The sequence below is a fragment of the Symphodus melops genome (assembly GCF_947650265.1).
Source record: "Symphodus melops genome assembly, chromosome: 11".
Taxonomy (NCBI): domain Eukaryota; kingdom Metazoa; phylum Chordata; class Actinopteri; order Labriformes; family Labridae; genus Symphodus; species Symphodus melops.
This window is the reverse complement of record NC_136701.1, coordinates 21,625,113-21,641,275: the sequence shown is the minus strand read 5'-3', so window position 1 is coordinate 21,641,275 and position 16,163 is coordinate 21,625,113. Positions and strand designations below refer to the sequence as shown.

General features: G+C 40.9%; 2 protein-coding genes across 3 annotated transcripts in view; one reads left to right on the top strand and one right to left on the bottom strand.

The window, feature by feature from the left end:
* Nucleotides 1-7,287, bottom strand: part of LOC306831423 (carotenoid-cleaving dioxygenase, mitochondrial-like) — an 86,657-nt gene extending 79,370 nt beyond the window's left edge. For both annotated transcript variants that reach the window (XR_013780083.1, XM_079355529.1), the window contains exons 1-11: nucleotides 7,177-7,287; nucleotides 5,295-5,499; nucleotides 4,520-4,731; nucleotides 3,984-4,099; nucleotides 3,303-3,405; nucleotides 2,967-3,095; nucleotides 2,726-2,886; nucleotides 2,471-2,638; nucleotides 2,155-2,292; nucleotides 1,341-1,523; nucleotides 232-342 (exon numbers count right to left, since the gene is read on the bottom strand). Coding sequence is in view for 1 of the 2 variants with exons in the window: in XM_079355529.1 (XP_079211655.1) it covers nucleotides 232-342; nucleotides 1,341-1,523; nucleotides 2,155-2,292; nucleotides 2,471-2,638; nucleotides 2,726-2,886; nucleotides 2,967-3,095; nucleotides 3,303-3,405; nucleotides 3,984-4,099; nucleotides 4,520-4,731; nucleotides 5,295-5,499; nucleotides 7,177-7,204 (1,554 nt within the window). In the remaining variant the exon portion in view is untranslated. The remainder of the gene's footprint in view (nucleotides 1-231; nucleotides 343-1,340; nucleotides 1,524-2,154; nucleotides 2,293-2,470; nucleotides 2,639-2,725; nucleotides 2,887-2,966; nucleotides 3,096-3,302; nucleotides 3,406-3,983; nucleotides 4,100-4,519; nucleotides 4,732-5,294; nucleotides 5,500-7,176) is intronic.
* Nucleotides 1-16,163, top strand: part of snx19a (sorting nexin 19a) — an 86,571-nt gene that overhangs the window by 69,457 nt on the left and 951 nt on the right. Inside the window, exons 8-19 of the mRNA XM_079355527.1 lie at nucleotides 8,490-8,657; nucleotides 9,805-11,288; nucleotides 11,825-11,963; nucleotides 12,588-12,688; nucleotides 12,755-12,874; nucleotides 13,074-13,192; nucleotides 13,466-13,483; nucleotides 14,075-14,165; nucleotides 14,256-14,406; nucleotides 14,745-14,868; nucleotides 15,762-15,946; nucleotides 16,044-16,131. Coding sequence (XP_079211653.1) covers nucleotides 9,825-11,288; nucleotides 11,825-11,963; nucleotides 12,588-12,688; nucleotides 12,755-12,874; nucleotides 13,074-13,192; nucleotides 13,466-13,483; nucleotides 14,075-14,165; nucleotides 14,256-14,406; nucleotides 14,745-14,868; nucleotides 15,762-15,946; nucleotides 16,044-16,131 — 2,600 coding nt within the window. The 5' untranslated portion in view covers nucleotides 8,490-8,657; nucleotides 9,805-9,824. The remainder of the gene's footprint in view (nucleotides 1-8,489; nucleotides 8,658-9,804; nucleotides 11,289-11,824; nucleotides 11,964-12,587; nucleotides 12,689-12,754; nucleotides 12,875-13,073; nucleotides 13,193-13,465; nucleotides 13,484-14,074; nucleotides 14,166-14,255; nucleotides 14,407-14,744; nucleotides 14,869-15,761; nucleotides 15,947-16,043; nucleotides 16,132-16,163) is intronic.

Sequence of the window (16,163 nt, the reverse complement as noted above, 5' to 3'; positions counted from 1 at the left end):
TGATACTTTTAATGTGTAAACTTAACGAATGAAATAAAAATAAAATTATAAAGAACAAGTCCTTGGTTAATGACTCAAGCAGTTCTGACACACGTTCTCCTGTTTATAGAAAAATGTCCTCTGTTTGTTCTGTACTAAAGCAGAATTGACAGTTAAGCTACCTTACTGTTGAATCTTAGAGATGACATATAATTCCTGTCGTACGTCTATCTTCCTCAGAAACAGTCTTACCTGAGAGGGGGTGAGAACCACAGACAGGATGACGCCATCGTCCTCCTCCACAGCATCAGGTGACGGCACAAACACCGGCTCTGACGGGTAGAAACCCTTCTGGTACCACACCTGAGGTCAAACACACACACACACAGTACTGTCAGCGGAGAGTAGTAAACCCTGTTGAAGTGTCTTTGGGCAAGAGACCGACTTATCAGCAGCTCGTCTGGAACGAATGAAGAAAAAGAAGGTCTTTGAGTTTTTTATTTTAACCCTAGTTGACTGTAAACACTTCCCATAGACTTTACAATACATGAAGAGGCGGGGCTAAACACTGTATTATCCAATAAAAACGTGACTGGAGTGTAAACATGTTTATTTCATACAAAGGGGAGTTTTAATGCCAGCTTCAGTTAAACACACTGTATAACTGCAGGTTGTCGCACTCCCACGCTGGCCTTCTTTTAAAACACCAGAGGGCGCCACTTCATTATAATCACCTGCATATGTTGCTCTAAACAGTTTTGGTGTCCACAGTTTCCTTTAACCTTTGACCTAGTTTGATATTTTAGGACGACACACTACAACACTTCTCGTCTCTTTTGTCAGCTTACATAGCTACTGATAGCATGGTATAAATGCACCAACTCACTTAAACCAGCTCATGGTGCCTAGGGCGAGACTTAAAACCAGGGGGGACAGGGCTTTCTCTGTGGTTGGCCCCCGACTTTGGAAAGCTCTCCCCCTCCACGTCCGAACAGCCCCCACGGTGGAGTGTTTTAAGTCTCGTTTTAAGACCCATTTTTATTCCCTGGCTTTTTAACTTTGCGTGAGTTTTGTGGTCCTATGTGTCTTTTACTTATTTTACTAGTTTACTACATCTTTTATTGATTTTATTGTTTTATTTATGGAATCGTCTTGGAAATATGTGTTTAATTGTTTTTATTATCATATGTACAGCACTTTGGAGACATTTCTTTGTTGTTTAAATGTGCTATATAAATAAAGTGGATTGGATTGGATTAAATGAGTATGAGCCTGTTTAAAAGTATTATGTTGCCTTTGTGCCTCATAAACCAGTGCAACCTATGAGTCGCACACACACACACACACACACACACACACACCTTGAACATCTTGTCCTTGAGGTCCATTTTGAGCAGAGAGTCTCCCACCAGGTGTCTGAAGCCACAGCCGTAGAAATAACGGTACGGCTTTGTGTTGTATTTGCTGTAGTTTATCTGTGGAAACTCCAGGCCACCGTACTCCTGAAGGTCGTCTCCATGGAGATCCTCATGTTGACAGAACACCTGTTTACACAGAGGATCGACCGTCAGATTTTGATTTGACTGAATATGTAGAGAAATGCTCCGTGAGTGTTCGAGTTCCAGTTTAAGATACTCATAAATTAAATCAGAGCTTTTGATTTCATCACAAACATCTCATGATTTTACATTTGTCATAATAACACCGAACAAGATTCAAACTGTTTAAATGTAAAAAACTTCAACTGTAACACATTCAGGCATTATTAAAATACAAGGAATTATTAATACTCACTTTAGAAACTGTGTAAAGAAAATGTGAAAAGGTTGTTATGTTCTTTATGTCTTCAAATTAAACCATTACGCAATCTTCATGTAATTATCGCTTTAAAAAAATCCCATTAGGTGGGAAAAAGACTCTCAGTTTATGTTAAGATGGAAAAAGAGAAACAAAATAAATAAAATGGAAAACAAAAATCCCTCCCTTCCTGTTCATAGTTTTCCTTTATTTTATAAGTTTATCATAATATCAGAAACTTTAATTTGCTAACTAATTAACTAATTGCTTTAACTTCTTTGCCTGAATGTAAACACCTGCTTGGTTGTTTTTTTTTTTGTTGAACATGTAAAGTGAGACAGATGCAGGTTATTGTAATAATAATTGTCTCTAACTCACCTTGTCTTTGCTGATTTTGACACAGGTTGCCTCACTTGAGGGCCGAGTGTTCAGGTTTTGGTCTGTCGGGGTTTCCTGGGTCACACTGAGTGGAAGAACAAAGCGGCGAGGGAAAGCCCGGGACAAGGTGTTGTACACCTGTGGGAGACATTTGAAGAACAATGCAGGAGTTCATTTAGGTAACGTATCTATTAAAGTTTGTTTCTTGGTGCAATCGTACAACAAAACGTCATGTGACAAAATACAATCGTGATGATTTCGCGTTCATTTTATTCCTTCCTTCCGTGAACTGTGTGTTTCGTCTTGACATGCTGACCTCATCCAACGCGTCTCCTGACTTTCGTAGGTTCTGGATGAGGTAGTTGTTGATGGCCTGGCCGTCGTCAGAACAGCACATGTCGAGCATCAAGAACCCGTCCTCCTCGAAGGCGTTGATTTGGTGGAAGACGGAGATGGCTTTGGTGTGGTACTTCACTGAGCTGACCTGTGGTGAACGAACAATGATTAGATGCTCAAGGATCTACAGGGGAGGAATTTATTCAGTCTCGCAGCAATAAGAGCCACCTCTCACCTCGCCTGTACGCTTGTCGACGAGATGGAAGACAGTTTGCAGCTTTGGATCCCAATAGATGCCCTCGCTCAGAGCCTTCCCCCTCAGCTTGCACGTGACTATCTTCAGCAGGTCCATCTTTATCGGCTGCTCGATGAACACCACGTAATTCTCAGACATGGCTGTGAGCAGGAGAAGATTATTTATCAGAGGCGTAAAAGGACACAGACAGAACCTCTGACGTCCAGGAGTGCTTTCTTACCAAAGCTGTGGTAATAGGAGGGGTGGGACTTGTCTGCAGGCACGATGGAGCAGAGTACTTTGGCTCCTTGCAGGGTGTCTGTGGTGTCTTTCTTCTCAGGCGGGACTCGGATGATGTTGTACAGGGCCCCTGGATAAAAGTGTACCTCTTATTAGCTTGCACACAAATTTAATCTGACATGTGTTGACCCACAGGGTTAACTCTTGGTATGATATCAGGGAAATCTGTTGAGAATAGATATTGAAATATTTACATCTGGCACCAGGGAATCATCATTGTTGTCATACCTATAATTTGTCCTGCATCAAGTCTAATGTACTGTATGATGGGACAAACCTTTGCTTCCATAAGAGTTTCCCATGTTATAGGTGGTACCATCAGGGTCAGAGTGCGGATGAGCGGTAGCTCCATTTACAGCAATGAACTTGCTCCAGTCTACCTACAAAACACAGGACATACAGGTTTTATACCTGGATAGAAGAATAAATGCTGTAAAATTATGAAAAATAATAATAACTAAAGCTCGAGGAAGCTGGTTTTAAAGAAACTGAAAAAGATTGAGCTTGATTTTTAAAATGTCCAAACGTGAAAAAAGAGTCAGATGGAGCTGCTGAGACATTCTGGCACAACTAGCTCTCCGGTCGAAGCTTATGAAAGAGTCAACTTGTGCAACTATTGGCAGCCACCAGAATGGAAATTCTGCCTCCACTTAACCTTTGATCAACCAAGAAAAAGCATTTTTGTGCCTGGCTGTTAACATGTTTATTTCTGTGGTATAAATTGGCAATTAAGGGGATTTGCTCAATTTTGGTGGTAAGTGAACACTTAAGTAAACTGGAGTAAATTGGAGATATATATATATATCCCCAATCAAGCTGACTCTCTGACCGTCTTCGATCAGGCCTTTAAACCCCTCTGTTACAGCCCTGCTTAGAACAGCCTGTTTCTGAGTCTGAAGCTATTTCCTTCCTGGCATTTATATTTACATCTGTAATTCCACAATGTTCATGAAGGTACCTTTTCCAAAGTTTCCAGATTCTCAGGGTCCACTCTGTGCATGAAGTTGGTCTCTGTGCTGACATAGTAGTCACCTTTGTATTGCACAAAGCTAACACTTGCATTGTCAGTAGGCTCTGTGAAAGAGAAACAAAAGTGTAGCAAAACAGAAACAATGGTTAACCATTCTGCTCTGCAGTCTGTGGCGCACTGAAAATTCCAACGGGAATGTGAACCATGAGGAGAGGCCTGCTCCCCTCTCTGGTTTCCCGCTGTATTTGCAGATGTGTGTTATGTAAGCCTTGGGGGTGCTGGGATTACATAACTTGATTTACTTAAGAGGCTCCAACCAAGTCCTCAACACAGCTATAACATGACATGAGTGTTTTAAATGTTCTGCAGCTGAAACATTTTGTTCTCCATTTTTCCAGCTGATCCTCATTTTACCCAGCTGATCCCACTGTGTCCCAATCTTAAGCTTGTTAATGTCACAAAGTAAAGCAACGTTCTTGCACAATATCTTGTCCCAACCTAATTCCCTCTCTTTTTATACTCACGGATCATCTCAAAGCGAGACAAAAAGCGCTGGAAGAAGTTCTTGCAGGGGTCGGGCATGGCGAGGGTTCCAAACTCTGATATCACAATGCGATCCCTCTCGCTGTTCTTCTTGTAGACGTCGCTGCGTAGGAATCGACTCATGTATGTCACCTGGCCGTCTTCAATCTTGAACTTGTGGAGCATGGCCATCCCATCAAACCAGTGGTTGAAGCTGGGATAAAAAACAAACAAAGGTTAAAGGTAAAGGTAAATAAACACAAAAATAAACACAAACATAATTCCCAAGTTTGTCTATAACCACCCCAAATATGAGTCCATCCACTCCTTCTTTTAGTCTTTTCAGAAACTGTGAAATCTAACAGGCCATTCAGAGTTTCCCTTTGTGACATCACAAAGGGAACCCCTCCTCCAGATGGGTGACCCTCCTACAATAAGGTGTTTGTTCTGTCCCATGATTCCAACTTTCCACTGTAAACAATTGGCCAAGGCATTAAGCACTTCCACAGAGGGACGTGGTCAGACACAGCTCATTTACATATTTAAAGCTACAGACACAGAAACAGCCTGTTCTGAACAGGGCTGAAACAAAGGGGTTTATAGACATGATCAAATACAGGATTTTTGACAAGAAACTTTCCAGACATGTCTTGGGGAGCTCTGATACTTTTTTTTTTAAACTGATTGAAAAGGAGTATAATATGCACCTTTAAAAACTCATCACAGCTGTTTAAGTTTTCTTGTGTGTGTTGAGGGTGTGGAGTTGATCTCACTCACTGTGTATTCCCAAACTCAAACTTCCCCGGGCCGTTGCGTAGCAGGTTTCCATTGATCCAGGAAGGGATGGTGCCATGCACTTCAGTGGAGATGGGCTCAGGCGTCTCTTCTACAGAGCGAACCAGAGGGGCAATTGTCTCCAGTCCCTTCTGTATTGAAGCGATGCATACCTTTGTTTTTCCATTTTCAACAGGCACCGTTTCATCTGCACAAAACAAAGACATCAGTAGTTCCTTCTTGCTGTGCAGACATGAATTCAATGATCAAAAATAATAAATAAATCCCATCAACAATAAATAAAAAATATCTATCTTTATATTTGTAATCTGATTTTGTTCAGGCAGTTTCTTTGACCACTACATGTCTGTTTATGCCTGTGAATGTGAACTCCACCCACTAACTGAACTCTGCCTATGGTATGTGTTGTGGCTCGTGTGTTTACAGAGCGGCAGCCATAGAAATGCAGCTTGTTGCACAACTCAGCGCAGAAGGTGTGACAACATTTTCCAACACAGACAGAGAGGAACATCTTTAAAGGTTTTCTGCATTTTTCGGGCACATTCCAGCCTTTACAACACATGAGTTGAATTACTGTCCACACTCTGTCCCATTAACCCCAAAACTGCTGCAAGGGAGCGCTCAGTAACACAGGGAACAAACATAATGCTTTCATTTAATACACAAATGAACACCTACATTTCCATAGGTGTAATATATTACTGCAGTTGAGGAGTAATCTTTGTTTATTAATACAACGTTTGCTTTGTTACATTGAAACAAAGAACTGAAATCCAGAATTTACACTTTTCGAAGTCTGTAAATATGCCTCAAGTGAGAACCGCCAAACAAGAGACACCCCCCCCATCACACACATCAAGTGTTTGTATTGGGACTTCATGTGGTCCTTTGACCATCACTGTTAAGTAATCAAAAAACTCCTGCAACTCCTGAATTTCACAATCTGTCCGGCAGCCATACTTTTTAATTTGGTATTTCTATAAACACAGATTTCATCAAAAGCAGCAAACAAGATGTTTTTATATTTAAAAAATTAAAAATTAAAAATCTTCTTGAAAGCAGGATTTCTCTTTATCATACTTTTTGTGATGTTCAAAAGTTGGATTTCCTTTCAAAACTCTACAACATAATAGAAAAACCAGCAAAATCCAGATGAGGGGAAATATGACCTGTTGACATGAAAGTAGACTCATTTTAAAGTGACTGCACGCTGTGTGTTTGTCTCTGCAGACTCTGAGTCTCTGTAAAGCGAGAAGACTTCCTTCAACAACAAAATGTTTGGGCGTGTTATGACACTGCACAGCACCACTTCAATAACATAAAGGCTGCATGTTAATACGAAACCATATCTACAGTAGTCAACCTGTTTCGCAGCTTTTTATCATCAACGCATCATGTTTATAAAGATTTGCAGCGTTTGATTCAGAAGCTTTTGAGTGAAAAACATTTGTTGTTGTTTTTTACACTTAAATACGAGCCGTAGAATAGAGGATCAAAACTGAGATCACACAGTCTCATGGGATGCATGCGTATTAGTCTTTTGCATAATGACAAAACAAACAGAGCTGATGCAAGTGGAGATGAAACCTGCGCGTGCAGCAGCTCAGCGGAGAGGCCATTGAGTTACTGCCATATGGAGTCTCCTTCATCGTGACCAGTAAGCAACAACACAAACAACCGACCTTGAAATACGAGCTGAAATATGCGGAAAATTTAGCGATAAGGTGATGTGCTTCTCTCATGCATCTTTAAACCTTTTCTGTCATTTCAGCGCTGTAACACCATGAGCCGGTGAAAACGTGGAGCTGTCTTCTTTCTCCACTTGAAACATGCAGCGAGGGTGAAAAAAAAGGAGGTTTCCAACCTGAGCTGTCGACCTTCACAGGTGCCATGGTAGACGTCGTCGTGGATGGAAACAGCTTCTGCTTTCTGCAACTGTAAGCTGCCGGACTGTTTGTCAGATGTGGGCGTGAACAGCTGCGTTATTACAGCGTGATGAGCGTGATGAACGTCATTCACGTCACACAATACTGTACCCTATAAGCAAGTAGTGTGCGTCATAGACCTTTTATATATATATATATATATATATATATATATATATATATATATATATATATATATATATATATATATATATATTTTATTTTATTTTTTTTTTATTTTTTTTTTACTGGATATTTATTTTTAATTAGCCTCGGTAAATAAAGTGACTTATAGAGTATTTGTAAAATTATTTACTATTAATAATATATTTTTATTTTTTTTACTTTATTAATGCTGGTTTTATTATTTATTATATATGGCATGCATTATGGAATTGAAGCAATAATATAACAACAACATGAAGAGGAAGAGGTCAGGCTGAACTTAATGGTCTCTTCATCCAGGAGATAATTGAACCAGTAAAATATGCTGAGTAAGCCTGTGGTCCCTGTGTTAAAGCTAGATGACACAGCGAGACTGTGCGGAGAATACAAACTGACTGTCAATCAGGTAACAAAACTGGAACAGAATTGAGGACATCTTTGCACCAGCCTTTCAGCGTTTACAAAACTTGATCTAACTCAGGCATATTACCAAATCCCTTTGAATGTGGAAACAAAACAGTATGTAAACATTGATACTAAAAAAGGTGTGTACATGCACAGAACCTTTTGGAGTATCATCTAGCCTTGCAATTTTCAATGTACCATGTTGAGACTACTGCAAGGCATCCCTCTTGTGGCCATTTTTCTGGATGACATCCTGCTGAAAGGGAAAAATGATCGTGAGCACCTGCAGACTCTGGCCATGGTGTTGAAGCAGCTAAAGAATGCTTGTTTATTATTTCTATAGCACATTTAAAAACAACCTTGGTTGACCAAAGTGCTGTACAAACAAAACACACTATAGAAGAGAAGAGAGATGTTCCTGTCTGAGATATAAGAGGGATGCAACAAGGATCATGAGAAGGTGCAAGGAAGCACCCAGACCCTGAAGGAACTACTAGCTCTGTTAAACTATTATATAGGAAGTCGGTGGTTATTGAAATATTTTCAATTTACATGGCAATGTTAAGTTGTATCAATCTCTAATTTATTTGTCAATATAAATAGTCAAACACAAACTCTATAAAACTACATAAAAGTGTCTGTTTCAGAGCTTCTAAATCATTGTTTCTTCTTCCACACACAGGAAGGCCAAATGGACACCTCACCTGAATGCTAGTTAGCCTAGCATTTTGTCCATATGGGCCAAGTCTGATCCTGGTAATCTTTCTTGGAGGATTAAAGCAATGTGCAGCAGGAGGAGGACGTCTAATGCAGCATGTACTCGGGTAACAAAGATCCTACAACCTTTGAGGTAATGCATATTTTACTACGATGAATATTTCCTATGAGCAGCAGTAAACTGTCAGTAACCTGACTGTCAGCCTGCAGGCTACAAGAGGGCTTAGTGCATGGTGTTATAATGAATGAGTTGCTAAATGATTAAGCTAGCTCTTCCACGTTGTAAGAAGATTTGAATTTGTTCTCTTTTGCATTTTGTAACAGCATTATTTACTGTTGAACTAAATAATAATTATAGTACCTGAGCTGTTTATACCAAATTTCCTGAATTTCCCTCGGGATCAATAAAGTATCTATCTATCTATCTATCTATCTATCTATCTATCTATGGACTCTATGATACTGTAAAGGAAGTCAGGTCAAGACATTAAGAAAGTATTTTTTTAATGGGTGCTTTACCTTTGATTCAGATGGTGAAATTCTGCACCATGTGACATGTAAGTGATTAAAGGAGTAATGAATAATGTAAATGAAAAAAAAACAAAAAACAATTGAGATTATAAAATAATAAAAACAAGGTTTGAATCTGTTTTATTTTATTGATTTAGTGATTGAGCGACTGAGAGGAGTTGTTAAAACCCTTCTGAAAAGGTTTTTTGTGATAATACTCACATATGTAGTTTATAATACATTTTTCCAAGTGTACATTTCAATCAATATGTAAAGTGAACAAATCTCCTGCCCAGATTGCCCACAGTGCCCCGAGTGGAGAGGGATGTTATTACAACAACAGCAAAATCTATCTCTGCATTTTTCTGAAGTGATATTAAATTGGGAATCTCATAATTGCAATGGATTAATGAATCTATATTTTAACCAGACCAACTGTTTAAAGAGTATGACTGTTCTTCTGGACACAGATTCATCTGCATCTTGCTCTATCGAAATGGTTTCTAAAACTTTATACAGAATCATTTATTTCATTCTTCTCTAACATTTTACTGATCAAACAATCAAACAAATGATTTATAATATTCAGATCACTTCAGAACGCACTTTTTCCTGGATGCAGCTATAATCAAAAGTGAAATGTCTAATCAGTTTGAAAAAACATTGTAAATGTGATCATTTGTGGATTCAGGCTGTTTGCTCTTTTACAATTAAAATATTTTAGTTACTTGTTATATGACAGGATAAACCCCAGTCTTTCTTTTCTGCAGGACTTATTGTCCAGACAATAATGCCATCCACCAAGGCCTCTAACCCGTGGACTCTATCGGAGGTCCTGGGTCAGCGGAGGTTGCTGGGGCTCGGAGCTCTGCTGGCATGGCTCGTCCTCTTTCACCTTCTCGTGAACGTCTGGCTACTCTGCATCTTCACCAGCCTCCTGGTGGTTCTCGGGGGATGGTTGGGGTCCCGTGCTGCGCTGGATGCAAACAGCCTTCTCCACCTGGAACACTTTCTGCCTCTTGGCAAAGTGAGCCCACCTCTGTATTCACCTGAACATGAGTGGAGGTTGAACCACGAGATCCACAGTGCCGTCCACAAAGCCGTGCGAGACTTTGTGTCGTCCTGGTATCGCACTCTGCTGCCAGAGGTGGAGGGGGAGTTTGAACTTGCAGTGCGTAATTCAATGCTAGAGTCAGTGATGGAGCTAAAGGAGCGTGCAAGGCGCCTGGACAGAAAAGCGCTTGTTCAGCGGCTGCTTGAGCTGTACGGCTGTCACCTGCAGAACTACATGACAGCAATACAAATACAGTCGACAGAGATGGAGAGAATCAGCCTATGGCAGCTCTACAGTGAGGTAGACTCCCCTCACCCGGCTGTGAGCAGTGCAGCTGCTGAGCTCAGCTACGCCAGAGCTCTAGTAAACCTCGTCCTACATGTGCTAGTTCCATACCCTCAGATGGAAACAAGAACTGGTGGTTACGTAGTTACTGAACTCATCACCTGCAATGTGCTGCTGCCTCTCATAAGCAGGGTGGCTGATCCTGACTGGCTCAATCAGACTATTGTGGACATAATCGCCAGGTCCAGAGAGCCAATCAACCAATCAATCAGCGTGGACGAGCTCCCTGCACAAGATCTGTACAGATGTCCGATCCAGCAGGAGTCCTGGACGACGTGCAGGTCAGAGTCTTCTTCTGATCAAGCGGGCAGAAGCTCCTCAGACTGTGAGGATCTGCAGAGTCAGAGGGATTCGTCACAGGGCAGCATGGCCAGCTTGTTGTCTGCTGGGAGGCTAGAAGGTTGCCATGCAGGTTTACTCACACCATGCAAAGTAAACTGCTGTTCTCTCTCACCTGGACATTACTGCCGCTCATCAGACTCCAAAATGATCGGTTTAGACTCCCTGATTCCTTCGGACTCTGAGGATGATCTCTCCGGAGGCTTTTGTGACTGTGGCCCTCCAAAGAATTTCTGCCCTCTGAAGGACGATGAAGACTTTGGATGCTTCGCTCCTCTGAAAAATCGCGCGTCAAAGGTGGTGGTGCCTGAGGAATCCCTGTGGTCGGCTGGTATCGCCCAGGAAAAATCCCCAGTTATACCTCCAAGAAGATTTTGTCTAAGCCCCTGCAATTTTGATCCCCCTAACAACCAAGCTTCAGCTGTCAACATCCAGAATGTGCAGATTTCTGGTACCGTCAACTCAATGGAGCAGCGCGGCACAGGCATTCATCCCTACACTCTCTACACTGTAAAGGTAACACCTTCCTGTTTGTATAGATGTGAGACACAAAACTGATACTTCACTATGTGGTCGTTCCAACTCGTGTGCTTCCACTAAAGACTTGTCGATGCACAGAGGTCGATATTTTAATCAGATGCACTTATCAGATTTGGGATGCATCGATTGGGAAAATAAGAACCAATGCCATCGCCGATGTTTCAAATAACAATTTATCTGATTGCTGATTCCGATGTCCGTTTAATGACTTCTTTTGGTGTCATGGCTCCCACATTGCCTCCATTTTCTCGGATGTCTTTATCAGCCTAATAATAAACCTCATCTCTCATCATGAGCTGTACTAAAAGGCAGCATTGAGTTGATTTGGCTACTGATATTGATTAATCCACATTATTTGTTGACGTCTATGGTATTGTTTGTAATTATCATATGTTGTAGTATGGTATCATATTAAGGTATTGTTTCAATCGTCATTTGCCAATTCCCACTCCTATATTTTGGACATGTACTGTTGTTAAACAATAATGAACATTTTCTTCTTCTTGTTTCAGTTTGAGACGTTTACCGAAGCAGAGAGCGACTGTGCTCAGCAGCTTGCTTCCTGTCGCACAGTCAACAGGAGATACAGCGAGTTCCTCAACTTACAGACACGTTTAGAGGAGAAGCCCGAAGTCAAGAAGTTAATCAAGAGTAAGAAATGATGATCCTCTGCTTTAACTGACCATTGACCTTCAGTCATTTCCAGTTTGTGTTGATATTGACGAGCCTTACTTGTTAACGTCTTTGCTGATCCTGTCCTGAACTTGCGTTTGTAAAATCTGCTCCAACATACGACTGCCTGTGTAATTCTCCTGAGGAAATCTTTAACAAAGGCCTTTCAGGTCTGCTTGCTTTTAATCCACCCTGTTGATAACTGTTGATAACTTTAATCAGATTAAATGTGGTTCCTTCCAGAATCAGTAAGACATCGCTCAGATTACGTTTAAATGTGACAACACAGATCCATCCACCATACTTTCATAACCTGCTCAAAGCTCCTGAAGACTTTTGAGCTGGTTATGAAACAGGCTGAAATCTATACTGATGACTCTTTAATCAGACTAGACTTGAGGGATTATTTTTACAAGCTATAGCAATTTGAAATGTCTAAAACAGGTGCCATTATTGTCTCTCAGATGACCTTTCATTATGTACTGTATGTTTATGTTTTCATGTATTTTAGCTGCAACAAGAATCTATCTCATCGATTTTATTCTCCTGTCTTTGAAAGTCAAATTAACCAGAAGTAAACGTTTTTCCTGTTATGGATTTCAGACGTCAAAGGTCCGAAGAAAATGTTCCCTGACCTCCTGTTTGGAAATACAGACAACGACAAGGTCGAAGCTCGCAAAAGCCAACTGGATATGTTCCTTAAAGTACGTACTGAGATTATAATTCTATCGATTTCTGTGTTTCTATAATTTAATACATTTATTTTATAGCAACTGAACAGCATTCCTGAGACATCCAACAGTGAGGACATGCAGGAGTTCCTGTCGCTCAACTCAGATGTTTGCACGTATTTTGAAAAAAAGCCTTTTGCCAAATCAAGAATTGATAAGGTGAGAAATGATCGAACCATGACAGATCTCCTGAGAGGAAAAAAACACATTTAATTAAATTCAACCACCTCCCTTTTTCTGGAGAGTTCTTCATTACTGTTAGTTTATTAGAAAATATCGTCTACACATTATGTTTGGTATCTTTATACTAATCTCATGTCTTATCATCAATCTTTATCCCACTTGATTGCCTTTAAAGATGGTGGAAAATGCTTTAGACACTCTGAAGACAGCGTTCCCTCATCCTGATCTCGTCAGTCCAACAGAGGAGCTGGAAGGAGACGCTGATGGCAGAGCAATGGACAGCCGTAAGAACAGGTAAGAGCCGATGCCGTATGACGCCTTAGTAACAAACCGGAGCAACCTGTGAGCCCTCAACAGAGTTTTTAATTTTCCTTTGAAATATACCAAACAGTCAGTATCCTTTTTAGGCTGAGTCATTTGGATACATCTCAGGTTGGGAAGGATGTGTTAAGTAGTGTACTGGATTAATGTACTAGAAAAAAGAGTAAAGTTATTCATTACTTTTATATACTGTGTGGAGCAGTGAAGTTTTTTTCTTATGTTTTATTCTACCTTCCCTCTACTCAGAGGCTCCATAACAAGCAGGTAAGGAAACTCTTTCTGTCTCACAACATTCAGTTCAATCATAAGTCCCATTCACACATGCACAAAGTTCTGAAAACGTCCCAAAATTGTCGTTAATAGCTGCATGTCTGGACGTTAACATCCAAAAATGCCATCTTCACTTTATCTGGATTTTTTCATGCCAGAATTCCTGTGTAAAGTTAAGCAATGCAGCTGCTTATATTGAGGAAAATTCAGCGCTAACGTTAGGGCCGGAGTGATGACGTTCATGTAATGAGACCAGTGTAAAACCAGTGGGATGTTTGTGCACATAATGAAGCTGCTGCATACTCTTTTCTACTTGTCTGTATGTTCTTTTCCACTCATTTGATGAAACTGAAAATACATCCAATTACATCCCATCTTCTCTCTGTTGTCTCCTCCTGCTGTGAGGTAGATGTGCGAAAGGGGAAAATGTCAGAGGCTATCCTGAAACTGTCTACAAATGACCAAGAGTGCACGTGTGGAAAAGAACAGATCACAGTAGAGTTCACCTGAGGATACTGAATGTTATTTTTTGGTACTCTTGTGAGTTTGTCTCTGGCCTGTTTTTTGTGTTTTTTTCTACATAAGGAGGCTTATGTTCCCAAGCAAGATCTCCCCATCTCTCAATATACCCGAACTCCACCCCAAAGTGACGTACTGCTTCAGTGAAGGCAGCGCTGTAAGTTCCTGTTCTCCATTTACTGACTATGGTTGATTAATGTGTGTTACATAGGTTATATTTTCTCTCATGCTCATGTTGACTCTTCAGGTCCTCAATGGGATGTCTCTGTCAGGCCTGGAGAACTTTGTCCTGGAGCAGGAGAGACTTTTATGTGAGCCAAGTGGAAGACAGACGGCCAGGCAGAGCTGTGAGCAGCCGGGCAAAGACAAGAAGACTTCAGGGAAAACTCACGGCACAGGTTCAACAAAACAGTCTCAATGTTGTTAGTTTAGTTCATAGTTGTAATAGAGTCTCTGACCTAAAGAAGAAATCACCAATGACAACAAAGAGCAACAATGACATAAGACAAATATTCTGTTTATTCTTGAGTCACACAGTTACATTATGGACAGGTTTGATCTTTTTACTTCTCACAACAAAACGTTGGTTCAACATGCAGTAACACAATATCACCACTTGGCCGCAGCAAACATCCACTTTTAAATCCATGTTTGTGGCGTATCCGTAGTATTCATGATTATACTTGATTATTCATGTCTGTTTGAATGTGCCTCTCTTTTCGTGTTTGAACTTCAGACACAGCTGTGGCAGATGTTGCTTTGAACATCTTGTGTCTGCTGATGAAGGACCAGTGGAGCTGGCTGTGCACTGAGAACATTCAGAAGACCATCAGACTGCTGTTTGGCACCTTCATCGAGAGGTACGCCTCTCGTTCTACCTATATGAGTTTGAGCATTACTTATTTATTCTATATCCTTTTGCACATGCCTGTTTGAGTTTATAATCATTTTACGATATAAAGCACAAAAAATACAAATGATACAGAAGTGATGTTTAAGTGTGCACAATCAATAGAGACTAAAGCTGTACCACAAATGTTTATACATCTACATCTACATGTGCATCTGCACACACATAACTACAGTACACAAACACACAGCATCAACCAATCCTGTCTGCCAGTAGCCTGAACCCTCATTACGATATTACACCTATTATATAAGTGAATAAGGATTTCTTTATTACACTTGTTTTGTTTCGGCTTTGTGGGCTCAAAATAGTTGCCCAGAATAGGTCGAGCTGCTGCTTTGAAACTTTTGCAATAACTTTCTAATAATTTATCCTTCACAACAGAGACATGCAGTAGCAGTGACAGTCGTCACTATGTTGATGCCGTTCCTTGTACAGCTGACCGTCCAGATTCTGGATCCTTCTTTTTATAGCGGATGGCTTTATGAGACGCTAAGGGGTTTGAAGAGCTGCATGACATTATCTTTGAGTTCCTTTCCAAATATTAATTTCCTCTTTAAATGTAATGTGTCATACTTACTGGGAGTCTCCACTGGGATTGTTTTTCACCACGTAGTCTGTGGGAATGTTGCTTGTCCAATCTCTAGTGTCCCGCTGTCATTAACTGAATGTACTGACCTCTGCCTTTGGACATGACCTACGCCTCTGGGAGTTTGAGGGGTTCACTGAGCATGTCAGTAAACAATGTTTCTGTGACGGTCTACAGAGATTTCAGCACGCTTGTTTGTGTTACTCCTTCTTGTAACTTAAAACAGGGAACACTTTTGCTTCATTCTGTCTTAGATGGTTGGATGTAGGAGTCGCTCGCATTACCAGCGCCCCCTGCTGGGTGATTTACTTACAAGTGCTGCAGGAAGCCGTATGGCCGGGCGGCACGCTGCCTGCTCAGCCCCGACCCGAGCGCAGCGCTGCAGAGAGAGAGGAGACCAAAGAGCAATGTCTGGACTGTCTGATGCAGCTGCTTCCAGGTACGAAGCTGCTGTTACATTCAGACGGTGGCTGTTTGGAACAGTCCTGAACTCATGTTGTCCTCTTTGGTTTGACTCACTGTTTGCTCGTGAACAGAACTGATCACTGACCTGCTGGGAAGTGAGAAGTACAGACTGAGCCTGGAGACAATGTTGGAGTCTTTGCAGGACCATCAGATCAACAAGTGAGACAACAAAGATTAGCTCTGAAAGAGTG